The 14,324-nt window shown below is 39.1% G+C and overlaps 1 protein-coding gene across 1 annotated transcript in view; it reads right to left on the reverse strand.

Annotated features, from left to right (window-relative positions):
- Positions 1–14,324, reverse strand: part of ADGRG2 (adhesion G protein-coupled receptor G2) — a 113,701-nt gene that overhangs the window by 37,068 nt on the left and 62,309 nt on the right. Inside the window, exons 4-6 of the mRNA XM_072956393.1 lie at positions 6,751–6,786; positions 2,518–2,556; positions 544–585 (exon numbers count right to left, since the gene is read on the reverse strand). Coding sequence (XP_072812494.1) covers positions 544–585; positions 2,518–2,556; positions 6,751–6,786 — 117 coding nt within the window. The remainder of the gene's footprint in view (positions 1–543; positions 586–2,517; positions 2,557–6,750; positions 6,787–14,324) is intronic.

Below are 14,324 nucleotides of genomic sequence, written 5' to 3' on the forward strand. Positions count from 1 at the left end.
AGTGTTCCAATAAAACTTTATTTACAAGAGCAGGTGATGGGCCATATTTGGCCCACAGGCCATAGTTTGCCAACCCCTGCTTTAAATCAACCAGAAGACTTTGTTAAGCAAATCATGTATCTTTAATCTTGGGACTTTAAAGTACATCCTTTTTTTGCTTTAAAGAGAGTTTGAAGTCCATGCCTCTAAGAATCTTCCCTACATAAATTGCATCCCACTTATGATCATTAGCACCAGTCATGTCAGAATCACTTGTGTAATCAGTGGCTTTATCTGCACACATTAGTCATGTTTGTTTGCCTTGTCTCTCCCCAGACACTAGAAGATTCTAGAGGGTGGGCATTGTGTTTGATCATTATTGTATAACCCCAAACACTTAGTACAATTTCAGGTACCCAGTGCATAAACATCTGTTCATTAAGAACAGATTTCATTTTTAAAAGACAGGAAAAAAAAGAGAAAGAAAGCATTAACACCAGCCATTTGTTTAATTTTACTTTAGTTATAAAAAAAGAAAATCTTGTTATTGATAATAAGTCATACCTGATGCATTGAAGGTTTTTACTATAGTGATTTTAGTTTTTTCTGCAAAGAAGCAATTTAAACATTAGAGCAGAATTGTTGCATGTTTTTAAAAAACAATTTGCCACAAGTATCATTTTAGTGAAGTGCAAAGAAAATCATACTGTTGACACCTTTAGGACACTACTGGTCATCTTAGCAGCAGAATGAATGAGAGTTGCGTACTCAGATCATACAGCACTGACAGGGTGGGTCTGGGGTTTGGATTCCCATGTTTATCCAGTTAGATCACACCCATTACACACCCCACTGTTTGCATAATTCTACTGCAGTTTCCATGAGCTGCTACTAAACAAATTAATGTGGACTTACAATTCAGATATGCAGAATTAAGTCACTATCAGGACCTTTGGGTGATAGGTTGTAGAGAGCAGGTGATTCAGAATAAAAATTAATGGAAACAGTATACACAGGATCCAAAATATTGCTACTATACTCTAATATCAAGAAAGTGTCCTGCTATTTTCTTTAGGAGTTAATATAATACAATAAAAGTAATATAATATTGGCAGATAAAATTATTCTCAGAGAGGTTGAGAATATCCAACTACAGTCATACAACAAGCTCACAGCAGAACCAGGACAGAACTGTTCAAAGTCAATGACTCACAGGCAAATATTAACACACTCTGAAGAAGCAAAACTTAGAAATATCTTCCCAACACAGTTTGGGGACAGAGCCCATGGCTCATTTCCCAGATAATGGTGAACCAGGCTCAGAAATCCCTGCTGTTAGGATGGCGAATTAGGACAGCCTATGTTCAGGGCACAGATTTGCAAAGAAGGACTGTCTCCTAGGGTGACAGGCAAATTCTGAAGAAAATACAAAGCTCAGATCTGGGAGAAGCACTTAAGAATGATGATGTTATACTGACAGTTTCAACATGTGACTGACCCACGGGCAATGATTGGTGGTAATTATAAAGGCTGACAGCATTTTGCATTATTATTAAGAATCCTTTAAATATATTATTTTGTCTGCTTTGCTATTTTCCTTTCCAGAGCAAACAAAACACAACTGTGAAATGAACTTCTGGTTCTGGTAAAAAAGTGCTTTTGGGGAAAAATATTCAATCTCACTAATAATCAAAAATGCAAAATAGAACCTAAGAAATTGAGAGGAAGATCTAATAATATATGACATAGTCTCGACTCAGGGCAAAGGTACAGTGACACATTCTTATCCACTGCTGGCAGGAATGTTGCTGGGTACAACCTTTCTAGAAGGTAACTGGGCAGGAGGTATCAAGGGCCTTAAAATATTCATAATGCTGACCCATTAAGTCCAATCCCTGGAGTGCATTCTACAGAAATCAGAGATGAATGCAAAGATGTTGGTACAAGGATGTTTATTGCAATAATTTCTATTAAAAAAGTAGAAACAAATATAATGTTCAACATATGGTACACAACAGAATATTATAAAGTCATTAGTAGTAGGGATGCTGGAAAATACTTATAATTTAATATGAAGTCAAGAGGGTAAGTTATAAAAATTTATCTAAACTATGACTATTTTGTTACATATATATATATATATATATATATATATATATATATATATATAGTGTCTATATATACATGATACTGAATGGAAATATACCAAATTATTAACAGTAACAGTCTAAGGAAAGTATTTTGAAAGATGATTGCTATTTTCTTCTTTGCATTTTTCTGTATTCCCAATTTTTCATGAGTTAAGATGTATTACTATTATAATAAAAAATGTTATTTTAAATATAGTGCTATGACCATAAGAGTTTGCAAGTTCAGGAGTGTGGTGACACCAGAATTACAGCTCAATGTCAAAGCAAAACGAGTAATAAATAAACAGCTGACAGCATAGGAAACAGATAAGGAGGTAACTTTGACTAATGCTGAGGACCACACAAGTGAGAAACTCAAGAAGTCACAGAAGACAAGCTATTACATTACCTGTTTTGTTCAAAGTAGATAATACGCTTGAAGTAGCATCTGAAATAAAATGATAAAAATTAGTCTAACTATTGGCATGATTAATGATACATGCATCTTCCTAGGTTCCTTAAACGTTTCACTTTTCCCCACATCCTGTAGAAGTTAGAATTCTGTAAAAGCCATGTGACACCGCCAAATGTATCTGCTGCCCACACTCTCACCACATATCCATTTCCCAATCCCCCGAGACAATTCGTGAGCAAGTATTCATTCATTTAAAATGTGTTTCCTGAACACAAGTTATGTAACTACAACACAGCAACACTCCTATAATTATTAGATTTAAATAAACCCATTTATGTTGTTTAATCATTTGTCCCCATTTTTCTCTGTAATAATGGAAGTCCCTAAGGGATATGATAGTTCCAGTTATTACTAACTTTAATAGCTAGCCTGGTGGATGCTGAATGCATTTGTACCTAATGGTATACCCTTATAAAGCAATCTTTAAGTAATTCTGATTTAAATATGGAGTTTTTAAACATTATATTCAATGAACTTTTAGGAAAATCTCATTTTGATCTTTTTCACTTAAAATCCAATTTAAAATCTACCCTATCGGTATTTCTTTAAATGAAAATCCTTCTAGAATTTATTATCCTGGATGAAACTTTAGGGGGAAAAAAAAGAGCATGTATTACATGATCACATTTAAAAAAAAAAAAACCCACATGAATGAGATCCAAAAACTACTGCCAAAGCGATTTTGAAGATGTTCTTTCACTGTAAAAAGTAATTGCACATAAAAATGATAATGTCCGGCCATTCGCATTGGACCAAATGTGAATTTAAACCAGTTTTGATCAGCGTGAGTTGCATCTATGGTTGTTTAGCTCCTTAACCACCAACCACATGGTGAGATTTCATCTAAACTAAGGGATTGTGAAAAGTGCTGGGTTTTGACTGCAATAAGATGGAAGGCTGTCTACCCACAGAGAAAAGGGAACAGAATGTGCTGCCCTGCCCACCTCCCTCGAATATAGCCCAATTCTTTGCCCTTTTCCCTGGCATGATGAAGCCAGCTTTTTTTTTTTCATACTATTTAAAATTGATAAAATCATCTGTCTTTGAACACTCTGTGCCTCTAAATCCAGGCTGAATCATATGAAAGTCACCAGATGTGCTTTTCACATTTAAACAGTCTGTCCTATAAAAGTGTGTTGGCATTGTGTCGGAGAGCAAGGAAAATAGGGCACTCAAAATGTGATCGATACTGCTTTCCTTTCACAGGACAGTTAAGAGTGGTGGGCAGCTGTCCCCCCTCCATGACTTAGGAGAATTTTATCATTTAACCAGAAAGTTTAGGTTGCTCGTCAGGGTTGACAGTTTGGGGGATTTTTAAATTTTTCTTTGTTATTTGAATAAGGAAACCTTTAACACCATGAATTACACTTCTATTCATACTAAGGGTTATCAATTTTCACTTGCTTCAGAAAAATTCTTACCGTTTAGGCTTGTGGTTTCAACCTCTTTTGTCCCAAGGTAAAAAAGACAATACAAAGATAAAATTAAATAAAAAACTTAACAAATTGGGGTAAATCTAGGTTTAAATTTTGTCAAAATCTTGCCTAGAGTACCATTGGAGTAGGGGACAAAACCAACAAGAGATGATTCAGCTGTAGGAGAAAAAAACAACAATGAAATTTTCCAATTAATACTATGAAACAACTATTTATTGAATTTTAAGGAGCTAGAACTTTTGAGATATAATTGTGAAAAGTAAGAAACATGCTATCAGACCAATATGTAGTTAAATCTGCAAGTCCTATAATCACTCAGTGAGTACACATTTAATGAGAGAATAGTAGAGTAAGAACCCAAGAGATGCAATGAGTACAACTGTCTCATTTTATGGATAAAGAACCTGAGACTCATGACCACAAAGCATGCTCTGACTTATGGAATATTACAGAAATAAGTTTAGAAATCACAACAAAATACAAGATATACTACTTTCAAATTTTTTCAGCCAGAGAGTTCACAAAAACATTTTATACTTGAATAATTGGTCAAACTGCAATTATGAAACATACTGGCACATTGGCTCTACTCTATGACAACACCTGGTAACTCTTCTCACAATGAATTTAGGATTTAAAAAAATGATATTGCTATCACTCAACACTATGACCTAACACAACTTCCTGGTAAGTTATTTTAAAATATGGCTGCTATTAAGATCATCAATCACATTGTAAATTTCCCGTGGAATAACTCCATTTAAGCTGAGGTCAGTCTACCGCACACATTTTGCATGTTTAAATATTAAAAAGATCCAATGGCTTGACCTCTCCGTACGCACAGGACAAGTAAACATTTCACAACTAAAAGAAACTTTGCAGTAAGGAGCCTGATACTCAGCTGGTAAGGACAACATTTGGGTGTGTCGAGGCACTTGGCGGGCCTGTCTGTTTTAGACCACTAATACAGTGGCTGAAACACACACACCCTGTCTGTCCTACATTATTGCTTCCAAATTTTGTCATTTACTACATTTTTTTAAAATTACCAAGGATACTTCTTGAGAAGTAAAACAGTTCTTGAGCAGTTAGATTCAAAGTGTGGATATGGAAGCTTTTGCTCTTGGGGCAGAACAATACAATTGGTCTAAGTTGTTTTTTAATTAATGACTAGTACTTTTTCTGAATGGTGATGAACAGTGACATCAAACAAAGAGCCCAGTGGGCAAAGCCGCCTGCCCATCCCTGGCTGTGTCCTGGCTCTCCCCAGAGGCCCCGAGGCTATGCCTGGCATCAGCATGTGCCTCCAGACCCTCGGCCTCATTGCATGCCAACAGGATTTTGTAAAGATATCACCTGATTAAGTCTCAGAAGGCTACTGCAGTGGAAGAAAAATACACTGATTTGTTTTATCCTAGAAGTTTAACAACGAGGGGGCAAACTGGCTCAGTAAAAAGAGCTTGAGCTTTGGAGATCTGCAGTCCTGGATGTGGCTCTCTGCTCTTACTTAATAACTCATAATAGTAATGATCATTAATACTGAGGGTTTACTCTGTGCTGGGCACAAGTGTTAGCTCATCTCATCTTTACATCTATCCTATAAAGCAGGTACTATTATTCTCCTCAATTTACAGATGAAGAAACTGAGGCACAGAATGGCAAAGGAACTTGTCCAAAGCCACATAGCTAGCAATGGAGGTAGGAAGGTCGTGGCCAAATTCCAACTCAAGTAGTGTGGCTCCAGAGACTGAACATGAGCAAGTTTTATCCTCTCTGACCCTTAGTTTCCTCACCTATAACATGAATATAATGATCCCTATACTGTAAGATTGGGAGCAGAATGAGACATCTGAAGACTCCCAGGCATTTACTATGTGCACAAGCAGTAATAGTGATTATTATTAATTTCATTTAAGTGAATTCATTAATAACAGTAGGTCATTTTCGTGCAAGTAAGGATAGAATGTGAGTTGACACACTGCTTACCACGAAGATTGTTCTGTAATATATGGTATATGTATTGCAGAAAGAAATATAGAAGTAGGAGTCAGAGAAGCCATGGGCTGCCTCTGTGTAATGTGGGGCAAGCAGCTGTGTGAACTTAGGTTAAGTCACTTAGCTGCTCCAGGCTTCACTGTCATTAACTAAGGGATGGGGCAGGACCACTTTATCCCCGAAGTCTGGTCCAGCTAACAGTCTCGAATGGGGGTTTGGTTGCTGGTTCCTGCCAAGACACGTCCTAGTTATAAATTTCTCTTTAATGATTTGCCTCCCCATTCTCATGAGTGCTAAGCCTTTAGAAATCTTTTGAAAATTATTTATTCAGTAAGGTGTTGAGGAAGTATATTTAAGATAACAACTCAATTCTCAAATATAAGAACATTCAGCATGTATAAACATGTTCTTGATACTCTTCAGGAGACGTGAACTACAATAGACTACAACAAAAATAACACTGAAAAAAATTAAAAAATAAAAATAGTACTGAAGAACTTAAGCAGTTACCATAATGAAAACCAACAATGTATACCTCGGCTTTGTCCAGCAACGTTGGGGGATCAATATGCCTGTCCTTGTGTCTGTGTTTGCTATTCATTTTTCGGGTGCAGGTTTAAAGACAGAATTTAATGAAGCTTCATGGAAGACAACAATTTTGCTGTAGCTGACATTGCATGGAGAACTTTTAGAATATTTTCCTGAAATTCCCCCAAAGTCATGCAATAAGTCTTACCGGATGGTGATAACAAACTTGAATCATCAGCATGCTCTGTTGAGAAAAAAGGCGATTTAAAATTAGTTTCGTTTGTGCGTGAATTTGTAGATTAACATCTTTAATGGAAGTGAATGTAAAATGAGCTGCAAATAGTGACCAAAAGAGGGCAGTATATCAATTTACTATTACTGTCAACAGCCTAATCCGTTCTTTCAGTTCTCCACAAAGATGTATCTCTGGTGAAGGAATTCTTCCAATTTAACCACTGATGGTGCTCTCCATATTTTGTTATACAATGGCTGAGATCACTTTAAACTAAAAATGATGACTAAAGACTTTGGTTGTTGGCTAATATTCATTAGAATGTGTAAAAGTAAATGTATACATCTGCATAAATTAAACTTCCATTAACTGTGCTTCTTTTATATCTACTAGCACAGACTTCATACCTTTAATTAAGCCACTTCTTTCTTCTGAGTTAAACTAGATCAGGCGTATCTGGATATAAACTACAATAAATGCTGTGTTATTTATTTTGGGAGAACGCTCAGATTCCTTAAAAGAAAAGTAATTCTATATTTTTCTCTATGAAAAATAATACTTACTAGAGAAACAAGAAACTACAGATAAACAAAAAGATGAAAGTTAAAATCACCAATAATTTCACCACACAGAGATAAATGACATTAACATTTTTACATAGATTCTTTTCTCTCTCTGTGTTGACGTATATCTACATGTAGGTAAATATATGAATGTATGTGTATATATATGTATGATAAGAAAGATCATATCATATAAACTACAACAGTATATCCTGAACATTGTTCTCTATCATTAAACAATTTTCCACAATACCATTTTGTGATGACTGCAGAGCATTTCATTGATTGGATGTACCATTAGTTGATATAAGAAATTTCCTTTTGACCCACATTTTATTGTGTACAATTTTCATGATTACAAACAAACCTGCAATAAATCCTCTTGGCTAAATTTTTGCATGCATACTTGGCTATTTCCTTCAGAAATTCCATGAATTTTGATTGCCAAAATGCCCTTCAGAAAACAAACCAATTTATACTACTCTTTGCAGTACATGAAGGTGTTACTTTCCCAAATTCTCACCCATATGGAGTATTACCTTGTAAAATTTTAATTACAAAGGAATGGTTATTTCCATAGTGGTATCTTAAGACAATTAAAAAGAAAGAATAAGTATATTTAGAAACTAAAACTGCAGAGTGAAACATACCTGGTAGCCTCCAGGAGCCTATTTTCCTTAAATAGTGATAGGGTACTGATGATTTTCTGGGATAATTAAAACACAGGTCTGCTTGAAAGCAGGACTGAATAAGAGCTCAAATGGTTAGTACAGAGTGGTCAGTACCTTAATGCCCTAATTTAATTGAAATTGCCTCTTAGTCTCTGTCCTTCAATATATCCCTCACGCTACCTTAATATCCCACCAATCAAAGAGTGTGTTGACAGGAGTTTAATTTTTAGAATGCTCTTGGGAGCACTAAGGGAGGAAATCAGTCATTCACAATTTAGTATGAATTAATTCTAATTGGCTGAATTCTGATCATGCAGCAAAGACCTACCATACTGGGCCATGTTGAAAAGTACTGGGAAGAATTAACATTCAATGTGGGCTACTTGAAAATGACATATCAGTTTAGGCAGGTGAGGTAGAGTGGGGTGGGAACATGGCACAGGCAGGGAACAGCATGAAGGCACTGAGGAATAGTTGAGTACCAGGGAAGAGGGATGGAGAGTGATGCTGAAGGGCAACAGGAGTTAATACTGCTTCCTTTTCAATTTTCTCCAGTGACTGACCAGAGCCACCAATGGTTCCAACCTTCTCCACTGCTAAATCCTTTGAAAAGAGCTATGTACCCACAGAGAAAGAGGCTGGTTTGAGTTTTACCTCTTCCTTAGATGCTCAAGGAAATAGACAACTCAAGGGTAGTGGGGGAGCCAGAGTAGAGAAGGAACTTTCCTGGTCAGCCATCTCTGGGTAGACAGGTTTGATAGGCATGGACTCACAATCAAGAGGTAAAACCTGATGGAAACATAGATCAGGGGCAAGACCAGCCAAGCCTGCAGGGCTCTCAGCAGCAATCTACACCGAAGAAGGGAGGGAACCCCGTAAATAAAAGCTACAGATTTTTAAATTGTTACTGTCTGCTTTTTCCTTTAAGCATTTTTTTTTCTTCTGGGGCCGGATTACTCAGTGACTAACATTTTATTCACTTTTTCTGTCTCTCATTACAGCGCTCCACATCACTCCTGGTCCAACCTAGAGACGTCCCCACAGGCCTTACATTTTCCTAAGTATCAGCTTCTGTTTCTCTTGGGCTCTCTCCTAACTCACTTCCCATTTGTTACAACCAGAGGTGGTCGTCATTTCCAGTGAGTCATGTATTTGAGCTCCATGCCACTCTTAGGAGACAAAACATTTCCATTGTTAAAAGGATTCACAAACAAAGAAAGGAAAAACATTTAAATTTTTCAGATTTTCCTTTGGAAACCTACAAAGAGTGAATTTTAAAGCATTATTCATTTATTGAAGTCTCAATTTCAGTCCATAAATAAAATTATTGTGATCTGTCTATAAAATTTACTCAATATGACTCCCTAGTGATTTTTTAAAACAAAGTCCATATACTCCAATTATGATGAACAGGAGTTTGGCATGCCTCTGCTTCAAATGGACACCAAACAGAGGAACTGGAAATTCAAGAAACTGGCCCCCTCGATGGAGTGTCTTTCCCTACATTGCCTCCCTGGCACACTCTTTCAAAATTATTGCCACCATCTCCCAAAATCCAATCCCACATGGCCAAGTGTGGTCTGAGCTCTGCTACGTGAATGCCTTACTGTCACCACCCCTCCTACTCCATAGAGTCAAGAATTCATCTCCCATCACCCCACATCATTTCCATACCTGATCATTCTAGAATTTGACAGACCGCTGGAAACACCAGCCAAACAATTTAAGCTGGAGACTTCAGTCTGTTAGTTTCCTGTACTGTTATAACAAATTACCATGAAGTTAGTGGTTTACGACAACACAAATTTGTTGTTAGAGTTCTGTAGGTCAGAAGTCCAGCTTGAGTCTCATCAGACTAAAAGCAGGGTGTCGACAGGCTGCACTCCTTCCTGGAGGCTCTAGGGGAGACTGTGCGTCCTGCTTATTTGGGTAATTGGCAGAATTCAGTCTGTTGCAGTTGTAGGTCCTCATTCTCTTGCTGGCTGTAAATTGAAGGCCATTCCCCGAATCTAGAAGCCACCCACACATTTCTTAGCTCATGCCCCATTCCTCCATCTTCAAAGCTAGTAAGAGTGGGATGGGATGGGGGAGTCCCCCTCATGCAGCATCTCTTGGACTCACTCTCCTGCCTTCTTCTTTCGCTTTTAACAACTTCCACTTTTAAATGATCAGATCAGGCCCACCCAGGTAATCCACGATAATCTCTCCAGGTCATCCTTCTGAATTTTAATCACATCTGCAAAAGCCCTTTTGTCTTGTAAGGCATGTATTTACAGGTTCCCCAAGGCCGTTTACTTGGCATTTGGTGACTGTTGGGCACTGTTATTTAACTTTTCCACCGTATGTCTTGTTTTCCAGACTAGATGCTCAGCTGCTTGATGCCTTATTATCCTCCAGGAATCCAGTTCAGGGCCTTGTATCGGGTAGATGTTCAAAATATTTTCGGACTAACTGATGACATCGTGAAAGAGTCTCTATCAGTTAGGAACCCACGACAGGTAGTTCAAGAGCAGGAATGTAATGGAAATATTACAAGGGGTCAGATTACTGTGACACAAAGCACAGCAAGGGAAAGATGGGGAACAGATCTGAGAGTAACGACGCGGAGTCCACGAAGGACAGACTTGAGAATACTTCTTGGATGGCTACTGTTCAGAATCTGCCGTTCAGAGCAGCAGCTAGAACTACCAATTACAGCAGATCCTACAAACATGGATGAAAATGGCCAGACACATATCACAAACACTGCCTACTGCAATGATCTCAATAATATATCCTTTATTGACCTTTCCTCTGTTCCTAATGCTATCTTCCTGTCCCCACTCCGGATTCCCGGGATCACCTCCCAAACAACCTGAACCTAAGTCTTACAAGGTCACATCTGAGTGTTTCTGAGGTGTTCATTTTTCTCCTGCTATTTGATAGGGTGGGAGATGTAGGACTTAAAATATGGGTGACAGATGGGGTTTTTTGTCTTGAAACCTGTGACTGTGATAATACTAATGAGTGTTTCTTCCCAACACATTCATCCCCAAGTTGGGTGGGAAAGATAAAGCTTAATCTTCTAGAAGTGGATCTAAAAAGGTTATGACTTGCCCACCTCCCCCCTTGCATGGATATTTTAGACCCATCTAAAATTTGTAATCTAGTGGCAGTCCTTCTCTGGATCAAATTACTGCTCCAGAGAGAGATGATTCAACACAAGGCACCACGCCTTGGCACTCTTATATGGGAACCCCAAACAAAACAATATTGTCATTACATTGGCTCTTCGGGGCTTGTGACAACAGACACTCTTCCAAGAACTGTATTTTCAGAGTTTACTACATAACCAACAAAATGAATGAAAACACTTCTACTTTGGCTCAGCTGAAACTTGTTGACTTGAGCTGTGACCATCTCCCGTCACACTGCTCAATAAATACTCTGACATAACGTTTTTATTAAACAATTATTAATGACACCACTAAACAAAACTTCAGCTCCTAGCTGATGGAATTTCCCAAAGTGCAAACGATGGGCAATTCGAGGTGGGCCTTGGCCAAAATGGGAATCAGGGGAAATGTGTGCTTGGTCCCCGAGCTCTGATTGCTGCTCTTCTCCCAACCTCACGCATTACCACGCACCCGTCCCCTTGCCCCTTAACCCCTCCAGAACTGATCTGACCTCTCTCAGGGGTTTATGGACCATCCCTTCCCTGAGGATCTAGGGGATGCATTTTGGAATGCCCAGACATTCCCTGAAATAGAAGGTAAATTTGTGTGTATTCATATGTATTTTTTTCCAGGAAAAATAGTCCAAAAGGGAGTCTATTTTCAATTAGCGAGCATTTATATAACATCACTATGACCAGGCATTTCATAAATACTATCTCATTTAGTCTTCATAACAATAATACAAGGCACATTATCCACATTTTACAGATGGGGAAACTGAGGCACAGGGAAGTCAAGTAACGTGCATAGTAAAAGGACATAACCAGGATCTGAGCCGAGGCTCTCTAGCCTCACTACAGTGGGTTGCTTCTCGTCTTGGGCTGTGGTTTAAAATAGTGAAGAGCCACTGACCAACTGGCTGTTCACCTCGTTCCACTTTAGAAGGGATGTGCACTTTAGGAAGGACAAGAGCCTTGAAAAAACTATTTCTCACAGGTGGGGGATATTAGGCATCATCCGCCTCTTCCCAGCGCCCCTGAAGTTAGACACAGAGACAGTAATGGAGGCTTTCAGTCAAGGCCAGTGCAGGTAATGGAGTAGTTTGGTTGTGCTTTCCATTTTTAAATGCTAGCCACGATTTGTGTTCCCTCTACTTCTGAAGGCTGGTAGCTTCTGAACTTTTTCAGCCTGATATGTAAATGTTGCTCAGTGCTTCAGGGGGCAGGGAGGGAGAGAGGCAGACTGGCCTCTACTGAACACTTACTACCCTGGCATTATAGGCATGCTTCTTCATAGAATCTCCTCACTTTTCCTGCAACATAGATGCCCCTCTCCCCAGATCTCATAGCCCCCTCCTCTCCTCTCACTCGGCAACACTGGCCTCCCTGCTGTTGCTCCCACACACCAGGCATCTTCCCACCTCAGGGCCTTTGCACTTGCTGCTTCCTCTGCCTGAAACATTTGTCCTCCAGAGAGTGCCTTGGTTTGCTCTGGTGCCTCTTTTGAATGTTGCTCAAATAGCCCCTTTTCTGAGAGGCTGCACACAGCCCAAAGAGTGGGTGTCTCCTAACATTCTGTGTTCTAGACCCCTCATCTGCCTCATCCTAGTCCCAGCCCTGTGTAATCTATAAGATTTGTTTCACCTCCAAGAACCAATTTTCACTCCCATGGGGGTGAAGTTGCCCCACAAGAGAAGGCACACGCCAGGGCTATCTCTGTCTCCTCCTGAAGAGATAGAGCTTAAGGAAAGCAGCATTTGCCTGGGTGCCCCATCCCTCCCTGATCCCCACTAGTGTCTAGGGTGATTTCTCCGTTAGTCAGTTGATATGTTCTCACCCCAGAGCACCTGTAATTTATGAGTTAGCGAGAATTTCTTGTGGTAGATGTTCAAGTGCAGAAGTACCTAGAAAGTGGGTCAGGGGGCACCAATGGTTAGGGTCTAGGAGACTGGAGAAGTCTCCCTCAGATCATGCTACTCTTTGCCAGCTCACAGTCCAGCAGTGACCCCCTTGGCATCTTAGCTTAAGTTTCTCTGGGGGTGCAGAGCCTAAGACAGACTCGGGTGCAAAATGGACTCCCCATTCTCCCCAGCCCCTGGCACAGAATAGTATTTTTTAAATATATATATTTAAATAATAAACAAGGAGGGTGATCTGAAGTGGGAAGGCCAGAGAGCAGGCTACTGCAGTAGACTGGGCAAGACACGAAGAGGACCTGAACCCATGCTTGGGGGATCTGGCATGAAAAGAGAAGTTAAATAGGCATTTCTAAGATAAGAAGAGAGGATGGGGGGTTACTGTGACATCGGGGTGAGGGAGGAGCAGAAGTCAGCTGCCAACATTAACCTACCTATCAAACCCCAACAGCCCATATGACGTTGCCCTGAATCACTCAAGTGTGGCGGGTAGGGTAAGAATCTAGACTCTGAAACTCGGACAGCCTAGGTTCAAATCTGCCACTTGCTAATTTTGTACGACTTTTGTAATCCATCGATATTTAACTTTGGACAACTTACTTAACCCACCTTCACTTTAGTTTCCCATCTGGAAAACAGGGATGAAGATAATCCTAGTAGGACATACTCCATAGGTACTACCACTACAATGTTGAGAATAATACACAGAAAATAGTGCTCATGTCAGCAATGAATACAATGCTCTGTCTAGTCCTCATTTTCCTAGTGACTTTTCTGAAAAGGATTTCTCTCTTCTACTGAGCAAGACTGCCACTTCAGTTTCTTTCTTCTTTATACTATTTCCTTCCAATTTTCAAAACGCTGTTGGGATTGCTTTGGAAATATGTGAGGAAAGAGGCAGAAGTCAAAAGATTTCAGGAGATGTGGTGATCATAACATGTTTCATAAACTCTTATACAAAATCAAGACCCTGCAAAGTTTCAGGGAAAAAGTGGAAGGCACTGCTGATCATGGTGTTACGAGGTTGTCTTCTAGTGGGACACGCAGCCTCCTGCGGGGTCTTAGGCAAGTTTCTAAAAATTAACATTAATTTCTTTTCTGATTATAATAATACTGTAGGTTAATGTGGAGAAAATTCTAAACCACAGAAAAGTATAAAGGAAAACATAAAAAAAATTCATAATCTTACCACTCAAAGATAAGTATCTTTGGCTGGCTGTAAGGATCTTCAGAATGTCTTTGGGCC

The sequence above is a fragment of the Vicugna pacos genome, chromosome X, assembly GCF_048564905.1.
Source record: "Vicugna pacos chromosome X, VicPac4, whole genome shotgun sequence".
NCBI classification, from domain to species: Eukaryota; Metazoa; Chordata; class Mammalia; order Artiodactyla; family Camelidae; genus Vicugna; species Vicugna pacos.